The sequence below is a fragment of the Pelodiscus sinensis genome, chromosome 1 (assembly GCF_049634645.1).
Source record: "Pelodiscus sinensis isolate JC-2024 chromosome 1, ASM4963464v1, whole genome shotgun sequence".
Classification (NCBI taxonomy): domain Eukaryota; kingdom Metazoa; phylum Chordata; order Testudines; family Trionychidae; genus Pelodiscus; species Pelodiscus sinensis.
This window is the reverse complement of record NC_134711.1, coordinates 217,981,316-217,997,696: the sequence shown is the minus strand read 5'-3', so window position 1 is coordinate 217,997,696 and position 16,381 is coordinate 217,981,316. Positions and strand designations below refer to the sequence as shown.

General features: G+C 44.0%; 1 protein-coding gene across 3 annotated transcripts in view; it reads right to left on the bottom strand.

Moving 5' to 3' along the window:
* PNPLA4 (patatin like domain 4, phospholipase and triacylglycerol lipase) overlaps positions 1 to 15,150 on the bottom strand; it is a 42,178-nt gene extending 27,028 nt beyond the window's left edge. Inside the window, exons 1-6 of one of the 3 annotated variants that reach the window (XM_075915329.1) lie at positions 15,126 to 15,150; positions 11,690 to 12,038; positions 9,973 to 10,090; positions 4,583 to 4,767; positions 305 to 399; positions 19 to 154 (exon numbers count right to left, since the gene is read on the bottom strand). In XM_075915329.1, coding sequence (XP_075771444.1) covers positions 19 to 154; positions 305 to 399; positions 4,583 to 4,767; positions 9,973 to 10,090; positions 11,690 to 11,893 — 738 coding nt within the window. In that variant the 5' untranslated portion in view covers positions 11,894 to 12,038; positions 15,126 to 15,150. Of the gene's footprint in view, positions 1 to 18; positions 155 to 304; positions 400 to 4,582; positions 4,768 to 9,972; positions 10,091 to 11,689; positions 12,039 to 14,648; positions 14,913 to 15,003 lie in introns of those variants that run through there. The other 2 variants (XM_075915316.1, XM_006114120.4) reach the window with 2 other exon arrangements.
* Between the last annotated feature and the right edge of the window lie 1,231 nt (positions 15,151 to 16,381).

Sequence of the window (16,381 nt, the reverse complement as noted above, 5' to 3'; positions counted from 1 at the left end):
GATATGCAACTTTGTTACCTTAATGAGGTCTTCCCTGGAGCCAAAATTTGAAACCAAATGATTTTTTCCATTTTTAGTGTTGGTGATTGATACATAGAGACGATTCTCTGCTATCTCATGAGCATTAGACGGTAGAAAAGACTCTATACCTGCCCTGTAATAAAGAAAATGATTAACATTATTCACAATTAATTACTGAACAGCTTCTGAAATATTTCAGAAGAAGAAAGCTGAATTTCACTATTTTCATTTATTTTGATTTTTATATTGAATTTAACTTAGAAAAGTATATTAAGATACATACCTAAGTTTTGTCATGAAATCATAACCTGGTGTTGCTGCACCAAAGTACAGTTTTCTAATTTCATCTGCAAACTTATAGGTAAACTCTTCACATTCCTGAAAATTAAAATGTTTAGTTTAAAAGATTCTATTGTTAATAAAAAATATATGTACCTGAATTACACCAAATGGTAATTGTAGTGTAACAAATGGTTTTCCCATAGAATATTAATTGATGAGAATTTACACTTTACCAAAAACGAGTTATAAGATAATTGATAAAGTCTATGTTTGCTCATATCCCATTACAGATAAACCAGATGTGGATAAAGAACTACTTTACAGCACACCCACCTCACTTGTGTGTGGTGGAAAATAATGTGTAAGTTATATACATAGTATATGTTTCCAGGTGAAAGAAAAATCCCAGAGAAGTGTTCCCTGAGCACTTGGGCAGCCACCCAGGCCAGTCGGGCTCATTAGCAGAGTGCCCACAGCCGGGTACACCTGGCAATGTGTGTTACTATTGGTGATGCATATCCACACGTGTCTTGGTGCACATAAAATTTATTCTGCAAATGGGTAGAAAGACTTACAGGGAACACTGTCCTAGACCTAGAGGTATGCTGTTTTCTATGACCCACCCATTATATGAGGAATCCATGGACATGTAACAATGCAAAAATTAGCTTTTATATTAGAGATTTTTTCAATGGACAATGTCCTCTTAAAATTCACTTAAATGATACAAATACAGATGATGTACTTTAAGACAACCATTTTAAAAGAAATACTGAAAAGGTATTTAAAGGTTCCTTCCTCATTGATGCAAAAGCCTTTAACTCCAAGATTTCTGCAGTTACTGGGAAAAATTGGCAAGCGCTGGTAACAACTGAAGCGGGTAAGCAAAACTGATGCATATAGGACATTTTGGGTATGTCTATACAGCAGTGTAATTTCAGAATAACTGACATTCTGAAATAACTTAGTCTGTGTCTACACAGCAGGCAGTTATTTCAATGTCGAGCTGGAGGACTCCTTACTCCAACTCCTGTAACCCTCATTGTATGAAGAGTAAGGGAAGATGGGGGAAGAGTGCCCTCTCTCAAAATAACTGCTGTGTAGACTGCACCAAAAGTTGAAATAAGCTATTTCGATTTAAACTACATAATTAGTGTAGCTCAAGTTGCATAGCTTATTTTGGGTTAGCCCTGCTATGTAGACATGCCCTCTGAGAATTAATCTGCAGTAAATACAATCAATTTGAAATGGAATAAATAGAACAGAGTTTCTGACTCACAAGAGACTAATCTACATACCCCTAAGTGCCTTCCACAATTCTGATCCTATAAAATCACCCCAATAATTTCATTTTCTATATGTAATGAAGAACCAGATCTCTGAAGTTGCTGAACACAATTACTTTATGTATAGTAAATATATTTGTCACAACATATTCAATTAATATTCGCATGCAAATACTGAATATACTGCCATCTCTCATCAGTTTATTGACAAGTCTTGCAGCACCCAATGTTTTAATTCCCAGGTCTTAATGTCACATACAAAAAGGGAAAAAGTATCACTTTTTTTTTTTAAAGAAAGTTTCCAAACCCCATAATTGGCTATCAAAGTTTGGAAATCTGAACCCTGAAATACCAGAAGCTCAACTGTCAGAAGGCAAATCAAAAGAACCCAATATTTATTTGCTTTTAAAATAATTTTCAGGGAGATCTAGCTTTGGACTTTGAATTCTTGACATTAGAAAAACTGTATCTGTATGAATTCCAATAACATTTTGTGAAAAGAGCTGTTCCCATTCTAGTGTCTTAAAGAACCTGCAATCCAGTTTTCAAAACCGTTTTTTTAAGAAACATGTCCCCCAAACCATGTAAGTATTCAGTTACACATTAGAATGGTATATAAATAGTTTAGACTTCTTCGGTTAATAGCTTCCTGCATGGTGAAATACTGAATTTGTTGCAATAAGTAAATAAAAAAATAAAATTTTGGTTCAACCACTTGGAGACATCAGTTTACAGATGTTTTGTTGTTTGTTTTGGTTATGTATTAATAAAAATCAGTACTCAGAAAAGGTAAAGACTGACCACTGTGAAAAAAGAAGGCTTCTTATTCACAGTAAATGTGGCCCACCTAAACAATCACCCTAGTGATAGAGAACAATTTAGTCTCTCTGATCAGGCTCTCTGTCCAGATTGCCAGTATGTATGTGAATTAATGCCAACTGTTTTGTACTAGAAACAAATCTTGACTTTAAACAAGTCTGAGACCAACTTATTTTTATAGGTCAAAACAGTAAGTTCTAACCTGTCCTGGTTGGAGTAATTATTCATATGATAACTTTAAAAAATATATATTTTCAATCTAGAGATATTTTTGATTTTACTGGTGGTGCACAACAGCACATGCACCAGTGCACATAACAACACGTACCCTGCACATGAATGGAAAAAAATAGAGGGAACACTGGCTAGTATTCAGTGCATTATAGTTTTATTTTACATTATCGATTGGATTCTCTGGTCTATTAAGGCCACTTTGGACTGCATAAGAAGCGCAAAATGATCTTTAATGAGCCTAGATAGCACGGAGAACTGCTGCTGCAGAGAACGCTCCATTAGATAGTTCTGCTGCTTCACCACTCCCTCCCCACTTCCAACCTAAGGAGGAGGGGATTATTTTGGAGGGTAAGGCCTGGGTGGGGCAGGAGAGTGGTAGAGCAGAGTTCTACAACTGGTATGCATCATCCTCTACTGGCATAAGTTCTCAAGGACAGCCGCAAATTGTGCAGGCCTGGATTCTTACTAATATGCCCCCCTTTGTTCTACCAAAGTAGACCTTGGACAAAATGGAGAATCACTTTGACTGATATTATCTGTTTCTTATATTTTCTTCCTTTCAAAGACAGCACTTCATGTTTACTGAACAGTATCAGCAGTGGCTGTAACAACTAGCCTAGGAAAGAAACTTATTACTTTTCTACATCAAACATTAAAAAAATTAAAAGCTATAACTAATACAAATCTCACTCACCTCTTCCCTTTTCATAGTACCTCCTAAACCAGGGGATCTCAACCTTTTTCTTTCTGTAGCCCCTGCAACATACTATAAAAACTCCAGGGCCTGAGGCAGAGGTGTGGTGAGGCTTACGGACTGTGGGCTTCAAGCACCTACAGCGGGGCCCTCTGGGCTTCTGCCCTGCCATGGCATCTGGCCACTGGCCAGGGACCTTGGGCATAGTAATAAACTGACTTCTATATGGGGTGGGGGCAATGCTTGGGCCACCTTGACACAGCAGGCCTCAGGAAGGGAGTGTCACCTCTCCCATCCAACTCAACTGACCATTCAAGGGGGAGGCGCAAACAAAAAATATAACTCAAAGAGTAGGAGCTCAGCTCAAAAAGACTGAAAACTTCTGAGGTGCAGTGAGAGGTCTACTAGGGACTATATACAGGCCAGGGTAGCTCATGGGGCAGGGATAGGGGCAGCTACAGATTGTGCCAGGAGGCCACCCTGTCCCCCAGTTGCTGCTCCCTGAAGGCACTGCTGGAACCAAGTCTCTGAACCCTGGTGGCTCTTCCTGGCTGTGTAAGCAGTCAAAGGGGGCTGGAAGCTAAGGAGCAGTAACAGCCCTGGGCACTAGGACACAACGATGGAGTGCGGCACTACACCCTCTGTTACCTCAGCTAGAACAGCAGTTATTCCACACTTTCCAGCTCCAGCTTCCCACAGCCCACCTAGTCAGGGGGCAGGGTTTTGGAGGTGGAGAGGTTTATGAAGCTACTGCTGGGACTGCCTGCTTACGTTATGGCACTGCAGCTTGGGAGTCAATGCATCCCCAAACCTTTTTCCATCTCTGCCTCTGGGGTCAAGGCTTCTCTATAGGACACTAGGCTTAGAGCTTGCAGACGGTCCTGAAATTGGCTCATGGACTCCCAGGGAACCATAGGCACCCTGATGAGAACCACTGTCTTAAATTCTAAGGATACAAACAGTATATGTGTATGCATGCCATATGACTTTATTATACAGCTAAAGTGCAATCTTCTGATGTAACTTGGGCACATCAAAAGCTGATAAGTGTTTTTAAAACTGTATGAGGAATATACGCACACACTTTCTATATGAGGGAAAACAAAGAATTATAAGCTTTGCTCCTAGACAAGAACTTAAAAATACTGTTCACCAAATAAAAATAGTGCCAATCTAAAAACCTTACTTTAGAAATGTAAGTTAAAAAAAATCTATGGTCAAAGTGAATTAGTTACTCTTCAATTACCTCTATATTTTCTGGCATTGTTAACAGAACTGTGGCAACCAGTGATCCTGCAGAAGCTCCTGCAAAAGCCTTCACAACCTTCAGTAACTTTTTACCATGCCTATAAAGAGCAGATGCTGCCCCCAAGTGGTATATACCCAGAAATCCACAAGCTGCAAATGACAGGTTGAGATGTTTCATTTTTGCTGCAGAAACAAAATTTTGCAGACAGGAAGAAATCAACATGACTGAGTGATAATTATCTGTATTTTAATCTCTATTTTTCCTATATAGTACTAACTTAGTTATAACTGTCATATTTAATTCACAGAACTTTATTCTCTGTGGCACAAAACACCAGTATGAAGCTGTAATTTTCAAAATAGTAGATATCTATTTCAAGAAAAGTGAGATATATTGTAAACCAATTAGCTGTATAACGAGCAAATTATGTAATATGTGAGAAAAGAAATGGAAGAATATACAGGAATATTTTATGTAGCATTGCTAAGACAATACTAAGACAAAATAAACGCCATTGAAAATGTATTTCAAGAAGATAACAAATGTAAAAGGGAGAGAGCAAAATAAAGATTTGTTTATTCTGAAATTGGATATATTAAAAAAACACCCGTATATGTAAAAGATAATCTAACCCTAGAGTTTACTGAAAAGGTGACACCAATGCTTTTTTAAATGACAGGATACAGAAAAGGAGGTATGAAAATGATAACAGATTAAATAAAATCAAAACTGTGGTCTGTTATGGAACTCAATGGGAGCATCTGTTTTCCTCTACATTTCTCCATAACCTGAATGTCAACTTACAGAGCTTTACTTTAGTTTCCAAGATAAGGTATGTGCATTTCACCCCCCCCCTTTTTTTTTGCTTTCTCTTTGTTTTGTCTGTTAATTAACAAATATTTCTCCTGTTTAATTTATATTACATTTGATGTTGACTGTTGTATCTGGGAACATCAGGAACTTCTTGCTTGCTAACATTTTCAAAGAGCATAACTGCATGTAAGGGGCGCAAAAAGAGATACACATGACTCAAGTAGAGATTAATATTAGTGCTGTTTCAACAAGAGAGAAAAGATAACTTCTCTCTATTCAGAGACTTTTTATGGATTGGTTTGCCACATGGCACAAAGTACGGCAATACCATGGGGTATGCTAACTGGTGCCCCTATTGCACAGAATGCCTAAGAGGCATTGCAAAGGCAGAAAGAGAAGTTTGCTTTGGCCTCACACCAGGTCACTTTCAAATCAACCCTTCCCACCTTTGGCTAACCCATTTCCCATGCATCAAAAGCATTCCTGAATCTTCTGTTAAACAAGACGTGAGCAGAAAGAGCAGACTCTATACCTTGAAGTAGGGGGTCTTCTGTGCAAGGCCTTTTTTGTAGTTGGTCTTACACAGGCTCCTTTGCACTTTAGGTCAGTGGTGCTCAACCTTTTTTCATTCACGATCCCTAGAGAAAATTTTTGTTGAGCAAAAAAAACCCCAAAACCAAAACACACAACCACACACCATGCCAGGAACTTTTGTTGCATCCCCTTTAATTTAGAGCATCTGCTCCCGTGCCACTTCCCTCACCCCCACCACGTATGTTTTGGATGCTGAGCTGGGAAGACAGCATGGGAAGACTTTGATATGGCCAGCCCCATATCAAAGTGCTGCAACCCCCCAGGAAGACAGCCAGCTGGGAAAACAAAATGGTGGACAACCTGGCACCCAATGTATGCGCAAGTAGGAAGGGTATAAAGACTGCTACTGTGTGCCTCAATTAGGAATGTGAATGGGTAACCGGTTAACCAGTATCCAGGAGCAGTCCTGCATGAGTTGGGAGTCAGTCGCCCTGCGTGGGAGGCCTGGGAGCAGAAAACAGCCACCCTGTGTGTGGGAGGAGGAGGGGAACAGGGGGAGGAAGGGCTGGCAGCGAAAGCCCCCAAAGGCAGGGGGGAGAGAAGCTGGAGTGGAATCCCACTTAATTGGTTAACTGGTTAAACATAAGGTTTAAGCGATTAACCAATTAACTGAGATTTTACACCCCTAGCCACAACTGGGTCCTTAGGATACACTTCTGGTTAGAGTAAGAGTCAAACGACATGGGTTTATAAATCTGTAGCACTGGAGTAGTAACAATAAAAAAACACTCATGAATCATTAATAAGCCTTTGTTTATTAAAGTTCTGTCCTTCTGTCTATACATCAAATCAATTCAAATTTAGAACTATCCTTTCTTCTCCCTCCTCCCCTCAATTGTTTAAAACTTCCTTTGTAAGAATAGCAGCAATTTTACCTGGGCTTTTGGTTATTACATCGGACCACTGACAAGGGATGTGAAAGTGTAAACGTGTACATAATTGGCTAACATGCACGGTTACACGCAGGCCCCACCCCATGCTGCTGCCTCTGTATCAGCCGCATACCAGAGCTACCTGCCTGATACAGAGGCAGCAGCAGTGCCGGAAGAGAGGACAAGGGGAGCCAGCTTAAAAACACATTCTCTGTGGGGTCTCTTGGGGAGCCTCTTCTCCGCCTCTTTCCCCCCTCCCCTCACTGCAGTTATACGTTTACCTGAATAAACACATTTTAACATCCCTACCACTGACTGATAAAAGTGGTCACTAGTTCAAAATCTTAGTGCTGGAAGTGAAAGGCTGGCAAGCCCATAAGAGAGTTTAGTGCCAGAGGCACAAAAGAACAGCTTGAGCTGACTGCCACAAAAGCCCTTTTCTTAAGTGTTGCATAGAACAATTGTTTCAAGACTTGCAGAGACCCTAAATGAAGTGGAACCAGTAGTGAGGATGCAGCTACTTATTTGCGCAAAACTAATTTGGACTGAAAGTATATTTTAATTATTTTAAGAGCCAAAGAGAAATCAATTTCTATAGAGTTGGTATTACTTTGCTTAATTTATCTTGTCTATTTAATCCCTGACTCCGCAATGTAGTACATGTGGGTGGATGAAGGATGTTTGCTTACTCACTGAATATGCATATGCAGGGCGTCCCCGCTATAAGTCACTCCGGTATGCATCCATTCTGCACTTAAGGCATTGATGCTCGTAGGAACTAATGCGTTATAAGTCCTCCCATTCCCTGCTCTTACGTCACTCAACCCTCCCCCTCCCCCCCCCCCAATTTGTGCAAGTGGAAGTCAGCAATGGGAAAACAATTCCCAACTTTACATTGTTTCACTATAAGTCCAAGCTTTTTGGAACGTATCTTTGACTTATAGCGAGGACGGCCTGTATTACATGACGGTAACCTTTAGGACAAGAAGCAATGGGCTTAAACTGCAGCAAGGGAGGTTTAGGTTGGCCATTAGGAAAAACTTCCTGTAAGGGTGGTTAAACAATGGAACAAATTGCCTAGGAGGGTTGTGGAATCTCCATCGCTGGAGATATTTAAGAGCAAGTTTGACAGACGCTTGTCAGGGATGATCTAGACAGTACTTGGTCCTGCCGTGAGGGCAGAGAACTGGACTTGATGACGTCTCGAGGTCTCTTCCAGTTCTAGTATTCTACACTCTGAGCATTTGAGGGCAGGGCGCTCTCTTACTATGTATATGTACACCAGCTAGCACAATGGGGCCTCAGTCTCTATTGGGGCTTCTGATAATTGTGTTCCAAATAGTAGAAACAAAAACACAAACCGCCCCCATACTATTTTCAAAATAACCTCCCACTGTCTATCCTTTGCTATAGACTTTTTTCACCAAAATTTTTAACAAGAAATAACAAAAAGGAACTGCCAACAAATGGGCAATATATTGAATGAGAGCTATCAGACATGTAAGATAAAATAAATACAGGTTGCACTTCCCCAAACCAGAATTCTCTGGTCTAGTAGGACCACGGAGTTTATTGGATCAGAGAATCCCAGTAGCCTAGGGGCAGAAGGGCAACCCAGGAGGAGTCGGGCTGAAGCAGAAGGACAGGGCAAGGGCTGGTGGCAGCTCCCATTAGCCTAAAGCAGCACGGTTGGACTTGGCTGCAGCTCCTGGCAGCCCCCATCAGCCTGTGGCACTGGCTTCAGGTTGGAGCAGCCGCCAGCAGTGTGGGGCTGGAGCACTGGACAGCTCACGAAAGTGGAGCCAGAACCCGTAGGCTGCTGCGGGGCTGGGACTGGAGCCGAGCACTTGGCAGCACACAGGAACCCAACCAGGACCAGAGCCAGCCTCCCGGGCAGCCCATGACAGCGCGGAGCTGGAGCCTGCTGCAGCATTGGGTTGCACGGGCTGCTGGAGCCCAGCAGGCAGCCTGGCTGGGCCAGCAGCAGTAGGGTCAGCAAGCAACCCTGCAGGGACTAGAGGTAGTGCCCCCACCACCTGGCAGAATAGGTGGCTAAGGGCTGTGGCAGGGAACCTTCTCTAGTCAGGCTAATTCCCTGGTTTAAGACCAGTCAGGTACCAAGGGAACCAGATAAGAGATGTCCAACTTGTATTGGCATTAAATGAAAAGACTTAAAATATTACATTAGCACACAGAATGGTTAGCTACAGTGCATTGCTAGTAGAATAAATACGCTTATAATTTAATTGAGAATTTATCTTAAGAAAATAAGCAAAGACATGAAAGGAAAAAATGCAACGTATTTACAAATTTATACTCACATTGAAACAGCTTTCCAGAGATTATAAATATCTATCAATTTAATAAGCACCAAGAAATCATATAGGAGTAAGTACTTATGAAAGTCTGCTCTTGGTTTACCTTCAAAACCACAGAAGTCCCAAATTGGTGGGCAGCCCAAAACGCAAACGCTCTGATTAAAAAACTACTGAAGTCAAACAAGTACTTCCACTGATTTCAGTGTGCTTTGGATTGAACCCAAAACACAAACAAAGACTCCATTACTAAATCATCTTGCGTTCCCACTATACAAGCTAAAATTTTCTAGTAAACAACTAGAGACAGGCTCATCACACTTTGGGCAAAGCTGAGGGCCACCTACCCTTGGCCCTGTCCCTTCTGGGAACACAGAGCCACCCCCTCACCTTGCCCAGGGGCCCATAAAGACTGTCAACTTTTCTGGCTAGAAAATAATATCAGAATGAGTCCTACTCATTCATTAGACTGTTCTAGCTTCTTCTGAATAATCAGCCAAGCCCCAAACTATATATAAAAATCTTCTGCTGACTTCATCTGGATTGAACCAGTAGTGTCTGGGGTTAATAAAACTGGGATTTATTTTTTTTAAATTACAGAACGTACCACACTGAACCATGACAATTATTATTTAGTGCATTGTTGAAAAAAATATACAATTTTTTTTAATTACCAATACAAAATTCCTATAAGTGGCTTTAAAAAACCCCTTAAATTGCTATAACACAGTAACTTGATGATAAACACATTTTGTTTTGGGTTTAACTGAGGGGGGAAAAAAGTATTAAATACCTTCCATCATGAACTGTCTTTCATCGTATGTTACTTTGGGCCCTTTCCCATAGGCTGTTTTAACTTCCTCAGCACTAACAGCCATTGCCATGTCCTTTATCAGCCATTCATTCTGTACCTGGGACACGCATATTCAGACAATCAAAGGTTAATCTTTTGAAGGAAAGAATAAAATAAATGGTTGCAGGAAATTCTCAGCTTATTTATTATCTGACATATTTGAGATAATGCTGTGAAAAGTGACAATGTGTTCTTTAAAACTGGCTGGGGATGTTTTCCTTAGAAAGATGAATATAAGCTCTGTGTCATTTGCCTATTTGTATAGTCCCTAACGTACTACCATAATACAGTAATTTCTCGCTTAACACGTGTCCACTAAACAAGTTTTTGCAATAGCAAAATTTTTTTTTTTAGGGAACATTTTTTGAACAACACGACCGTCCCTGCAATAACACGATTTCCCCAACCGGCCGGCCGGTTGCCGGCAGCTGTGCGGAGGAGGGGTCGCCAGGGAACAGTGCGGCGAGCAGCAAACCTCCGCCGCTTTGCAAAGAGGCAGGGAAAGCCCCGCGTAGCTGCCGGCAACCGGCCAGCTGGGGAAACCCAGCCGCCGGCTGCAAGCGGGGGGCGGAGGAGAGGAAGCGAGGCATCTGAACAGAGGGGGTTGCCAGGGAACGGCGCGGTGAACCTCCACCGCTTTGCAAGGAGGCAGGGGAAGCCCCGTGCAGCTGCTGAGGGGGAAACAGCCGCCGGCTGCAAGCTCCCTCCCCTCTCCTCCCCTTTCCTTCCCCGGAGCTAAACACCTCCCCTCCCTGCTATAACCCAGTTCCCTTTCTCCCCCAACTTTATGTCCCTGTCCCAGCTGCTAACAAGTGCAGGCTGGAGCCGTGAGCACAAACGCAACCCCCACCTTTTCCATAATTTTCAATGGGAAAATTGACTCCACGTAACACGTTTTCACTTAGCACGATCATTTTCTGAAACGTATCTCCTTGTTAAATGAGGAATTACTGTATAACATGTTATATGCTACTATTTATGATACATAATAGCATGTAACAATTTACATTTTCAAAGTTGGAACTAATCAAAGTAGATGTCTAAAACTATGTACAATATACTCTGTCACTTACAGACAGCTTGTGTAGAACATGATGTGCATAGGCCCAGAAAAATTTATATTTTAAATGATCTTTTCCACTGCTTCAATCTTTCCACAACTGTAGGCTTTTCTCTTTGGATATTTTCCTAAGTCATACAAAAGTTCTATGATTCCTTATCAAATCTTTTACCTCTACATGTAGTGTTTGTGCCTCAACCCCCACATGTGGACTAGATCCCTTCTTTGGTAAATAAAATCACCTCAGTACATGCCCTCAGGCAATTCTCTCCTAAACACTCATTTCTTTCAGCTAGTCTTCTGCTTGTAATCATATTTTCCCTACATTATAACTGCACTGAGATTTTATTTTTCTCTTAACAAAACCAGACATATAAGAAACCTATATGGCAAGTCACCTATCTTCTGTTACTTCCCTATCTCCACTCCTTAGTTGGGTAATTTTTCCGAGTTAGGGTCCTAACTTGCAATCCTTGATGTGAATTGTCCTCAATTCATTAAAACCTAAGATAGTAAACTCTAGAGGAAGGAATCTGGTCTTGTTGCACCATGAATACCTATACCACCAGCAAAAAAATAAATTAAGTAGCTACTTACATTGTGTGTGGATTTAACATGTGTGGATCTTAGATTGCAGTAATCCAGAACACCAGTCCAAAACTGCTGAATTTTTAAAAATACGCAACCATGCAGTCCATCTTCTTTCAATGGAGGCCATTGCTTTTGGGTGCTACACATGCGTTTAGTGGCCCACATTCCTCTATAATGTAGCCCCTGAATCCAGGTGGTGTAACAATACATGGATGAGCTCAAGGCGGGAGCATTTTACTGACATAGACTTGTAATGAATGAGGGAGCTATCACACCACCAGATGAATTTATTGCTGGACATTACAAGGCTATGCAAAGGAGATGTCCCATCATCCAATAATAATCTTCAAAATACCTGGTGAAAACAGAAAAAGTCAAAACCAAGTTGAGTGACAAAAAAGATGCTGTATGTCAAGGCCCTGACCCTCCCATGGGAGCCATGTGAAATCCCAGTGATATGGTTAACCCTTACAGCAGAGATGGAAAAGCTATACCACTCCTGGGGGGAGATGCTCTGAGCCTCACAGTGTGGATCCAGACAAGTCACGGGCTATATTTGGCCAGCGTGCTCTGTCTGGCACGAGGAAGCAGCTCTGCACAGCAGCACTGGGAAGTTCTGTCCTTGTGATGGCTTGTAGGCGCCACCTCTATTACTCCCATTGGCTAGGAACCATGGCCAATGGGACAGTAGGGATCACAACGCCTGCAAGCTAAGAGCCATGTGAAGCTACCTGCCCTCCTCGGGTAGGTGCCCCCATACTCTGCCACCTTCTGCCCAAACCCCACACAGCTCACTCCTGCACCTTATCTCCTGCCCAGATTCTGCACCCTCCCAGACCCTCTCCTCCTACTTGCTCCCACCTAGGCCCTGCACTCCTACCCTCCCTGCACACACACCCACTCTCCCAGCCCACTCCTGCACCCCACCCAGCCCCCACCCTAGCCTGCTTCTGAACCCTACATGCCACCCAGACCCCATCCCTGACAGCCCCCTTCCCCCACACACTGAGCTTTTCATTTTTGGCCCTACCCCAGAGCCTAGGGGCCCCACAGACTCTACTAGCCCCAGCTCCCTGGGATAAGCCCTGAGCCTCGGCATTCCACTCTCCCCTTGGTGCAGGAACTTGAAGGGAGTCAGAGAAGTCTCTTTTTTTTTCTTTTCAGTTGGGGGAGGGCTTTTTCCCTTCTCACTTACAAGCCAGGTCTTTGAGGGTTTTTTGTTTGTTTGCTTCTAAAGTGTATTAGGAGACAGGTGGGCAGGAAGCACAGCTCAGTTCTGACTTGAGCTGGGTCCAGGAGCTCAACGCCCCTCCCCAGACAGGGGCTGATTTTTAAATTGGCTCCCCTTGCAGACCAGAGCATACTGGCTGCCAGCCCCACCCCCGAGTCAAGTAACCGATAAGAATTCATGAGGTTAATCGACTATTGAATTAACCAATATTTAAAATCCTTAATCTGAGGCACTTAGAGGCCTAGAACAAGGCAGCAGAGCCATACAAGCAAAAACATACTCTCTCCCCAACTAGGAATCTACAAGGTTAGGCAGAAGCTGTGTGGGAGTTCTGTGGCTGGTACTGATGCTAAAAATGAGGCTTCAGCAACAAGATCCTTTGTGGATCACACCCAGTGTCCATTATATCCACTCCCCACAATTTAAATCTTGGTTCTAAAAAATGTGCTTAATGGCCATGCAAACAAATAGTCTCATTAACTTAAACTAAACTATTCATGAACAACATAGTCTTAATTTAGAAAAACCTAACATTGTAAGGCAAGATGGACACACAAATTTTCAGACCGACAATGTAATCAGTAATACATCATGCAAGCTGATCCATAAAGACTCTGCTTTAACAAATCACATTGTAGTATCAGGCCATATTTTGCAAGTGACAATACAAGCTCTACAGAGACAACATGGGTGAAATAATACCCTTCACTGGGTCAAGTGCTGTTGGTGTAAAAGCCAAGCTTTTAAGCTGAAGAGCTCTGTGTAACCTTGTCTCTGGTTAAGTTGATCCAATAAAATAATACCTCTTCAACTACTTTGTCTTCCTAATATCCTGGGATCAGGTGTTCTTGGAAGAGAGAGGGAGTCAAGAGGCCATGGGCTCACTCCTGTTCTACCCCCAGAGTCCCTGACCCTCCAGACAGGAGCCTGGGCAGACATGGGAACCCCAGGCCTATGTCCCCATCCCACAGCTCCTCATCCAGGGCAGATCCACCTCAGGCAGAAGGAGCAGGATGCATAACCCAGCCCTCTATTTATGGGACAGCTCTGCTTCCCCTGCATGAGAGACCAGCACAGCTACGTAAATACAAGTGCTACACAAGTATGCAGACATTAAAAATGCGTTCCTTGGCTGGAGATAGCCACGATTAAGTGCTTAAAACATGATAATATAAGAAAGAAAATCAGGAGTCAATTTCACATGGCAGCCCAACTGGGAATGAAAGCTCACTAGGGTGCCCCTGCCCACACACTCTAGCTGTATCTACACTGGCAAGTTCTTCTGCAAGCTGTCTACACTGGCCGCTTGAATTTCCGCAAGAACACTGATGATCGCATGTAAGAAATCAGTGCTTCTTGCGGAAATACTACGCTGCTCCCGTTTGGGCAAAAGTCCTTTTGCGCAAAAGGGCCAGTGTAGACAGCTGAGATTTGTTTTGAGCAAAAATGCCCCGATCGTGAAAATGCCGACCGGGGCTTTTTTTGCAGAAAAGCACGTCTAGATTGGCACGGACGCTTTTCCGCAAAAAGTGCTTTTGTGGAACAGCGTCCCTGCCAATCTAGACGCGCTTTTCTACAAATCCCTTTAACGGAAAAACTTTTCCGTTAAAGGCATTTGTGGAAAATCATGCCGGTCTAGATGTAGCCTCTGTGTTTGACACATTCGTCTGCCAACGATGGGGGGGGGGGGGGGGAGCTACTATCGCCTCACACTCCTGCCCGGCCCGTACGCACAGGGTCACCCAACAACAGCCCTAGACTGGGGCGCTAGGCCAGGGCGGGATTCCCAGCAGGCCACGAGGCGCACAGAAGCGTAAGCCCCTGCGGGGGTCCAGTGTCAGAGCGGAAGCAACAAGGGGCCCGGCAGCGCCCGAACCCGGCTGGCAGGGGGCCCCGCTTCCCAGGGCAACCCCGCAGCCGCACGCGCCAGGCCAATGACGCAGGGGGCGGGGCTGGAACTGCACGCGCTCTGTCTTTGCCAGGTCGGCGCGAGGCGAGCTCGGGCCCAGCTCCCTAGACGCACAGGGGAATCTCACCCCCCCCCCATCCGCGCGCGCGCGCGTGCACACACACACACGCCCGCACGTACCCGCCCCTGCTTCCCGCAGGCGCTAAATCGCCGGCCGCTGACGTGCCTGTTGTTACAGAGTTCGACGTACAAACGCAAGATACCCCCCCCCCCGCGCTTGCATCGAGCGACACCCGCCTGACCTAGTCGAAACCTCGCGAGATCTCGCTTCCCACCCGCCGGGGAGGGCGCGCCCACCCGGAGTTCGAGTCGCGTGTCTGTGACGCATCAAGGGGGCGGGGCAGAATTAACACCATTTAAGGCGGGGCGAGGCGAGGCGGGCGGGATCTTCGGGACAATTCTGTTGCGTTTGGCCGCGGCGGGCTGGAAACGTGCGTGTTAGTCCGGCGCGCGCAGCCTGCTGGCACTGGAACTAGGTGCCTTGCAGCAGGGGGCGCTGCGGGGCTGGTGACTCGCAGCCTGTGCCTCCCAGCGGGCACCTTGGCTCTGCTTTTATATTGAAATGCCCCCCCCCCCTCCCCGCATCTGGCTCCATAAAAGGGGGAGGGAAAGGAGGCAGGAGTGTGCCCGCTGGTGGTCTTGCCTCCTTTATTCCCCTTTTTCGAGGCCTTTCCCCTGCTCATTCCATCCTGCATCTCTTCCCCCTACCTCCCCCCCCCCCATCCACTTTCACCAGGCAGGGGAAGTGGGTTGGGGTGCAGGCTCTGGTTTTGGATTAAGGTATTTGGATTGCAAGATGGATTGGACTTGATAGCCTCTTGGCCAAACCAGTCGGGATCACTTGTCAGAAGCTCCAAGATATACCAGTAGATGCTGATCTACTGGTTGGTGATCACTGGAGTAGGGTCACATGGTGTGGCTGGGCCCCTTCCCAATGATACAAGAGGTTTTTAGCTGGTATGTTCTGCAAGGAAAACAACGGTATTATTGAAAGCAGGCAGTCCGTGCAACTGTAAATAGCCAAAGAGGATTAGAAAACATTGCAGAAATCACTTCTCCCAACAGTGAGGGTAACAGTATCATAATGCTTAAATATGCATAGAAATGTAGTTTGAGGTTTAAGGCTTCTAAGAAGTAAATGACAGTTCATAGCTAGAAATCCCAAATGGTTATCATAATTTTTTGTTAGAGATGTCAAGATGGAGGATTCTGACTAAATTGACAAATAGCATACAGGAGATTAGGGTGACATAAAATTCAGGGCAAGATGGGGCTAAGCTTGCTCCAAAATGCCTGAAGAAAGAAGTGAAGAGGTTTTCAGCTAGGCTTAGCTCAAATGATAGGTAAAGCTGATTGTCTAAGAAGGTATCACCCAATAGAGAGGATCCTTAGTTGGAACTGAGAAAGCAACCAATCAGAGAAGACGAAAAATTGGCTACGTCTAGACTGGCATGATTTTGTGCAAATACTTTTAACGGAAAAGTTTTTCCGTTAAAAG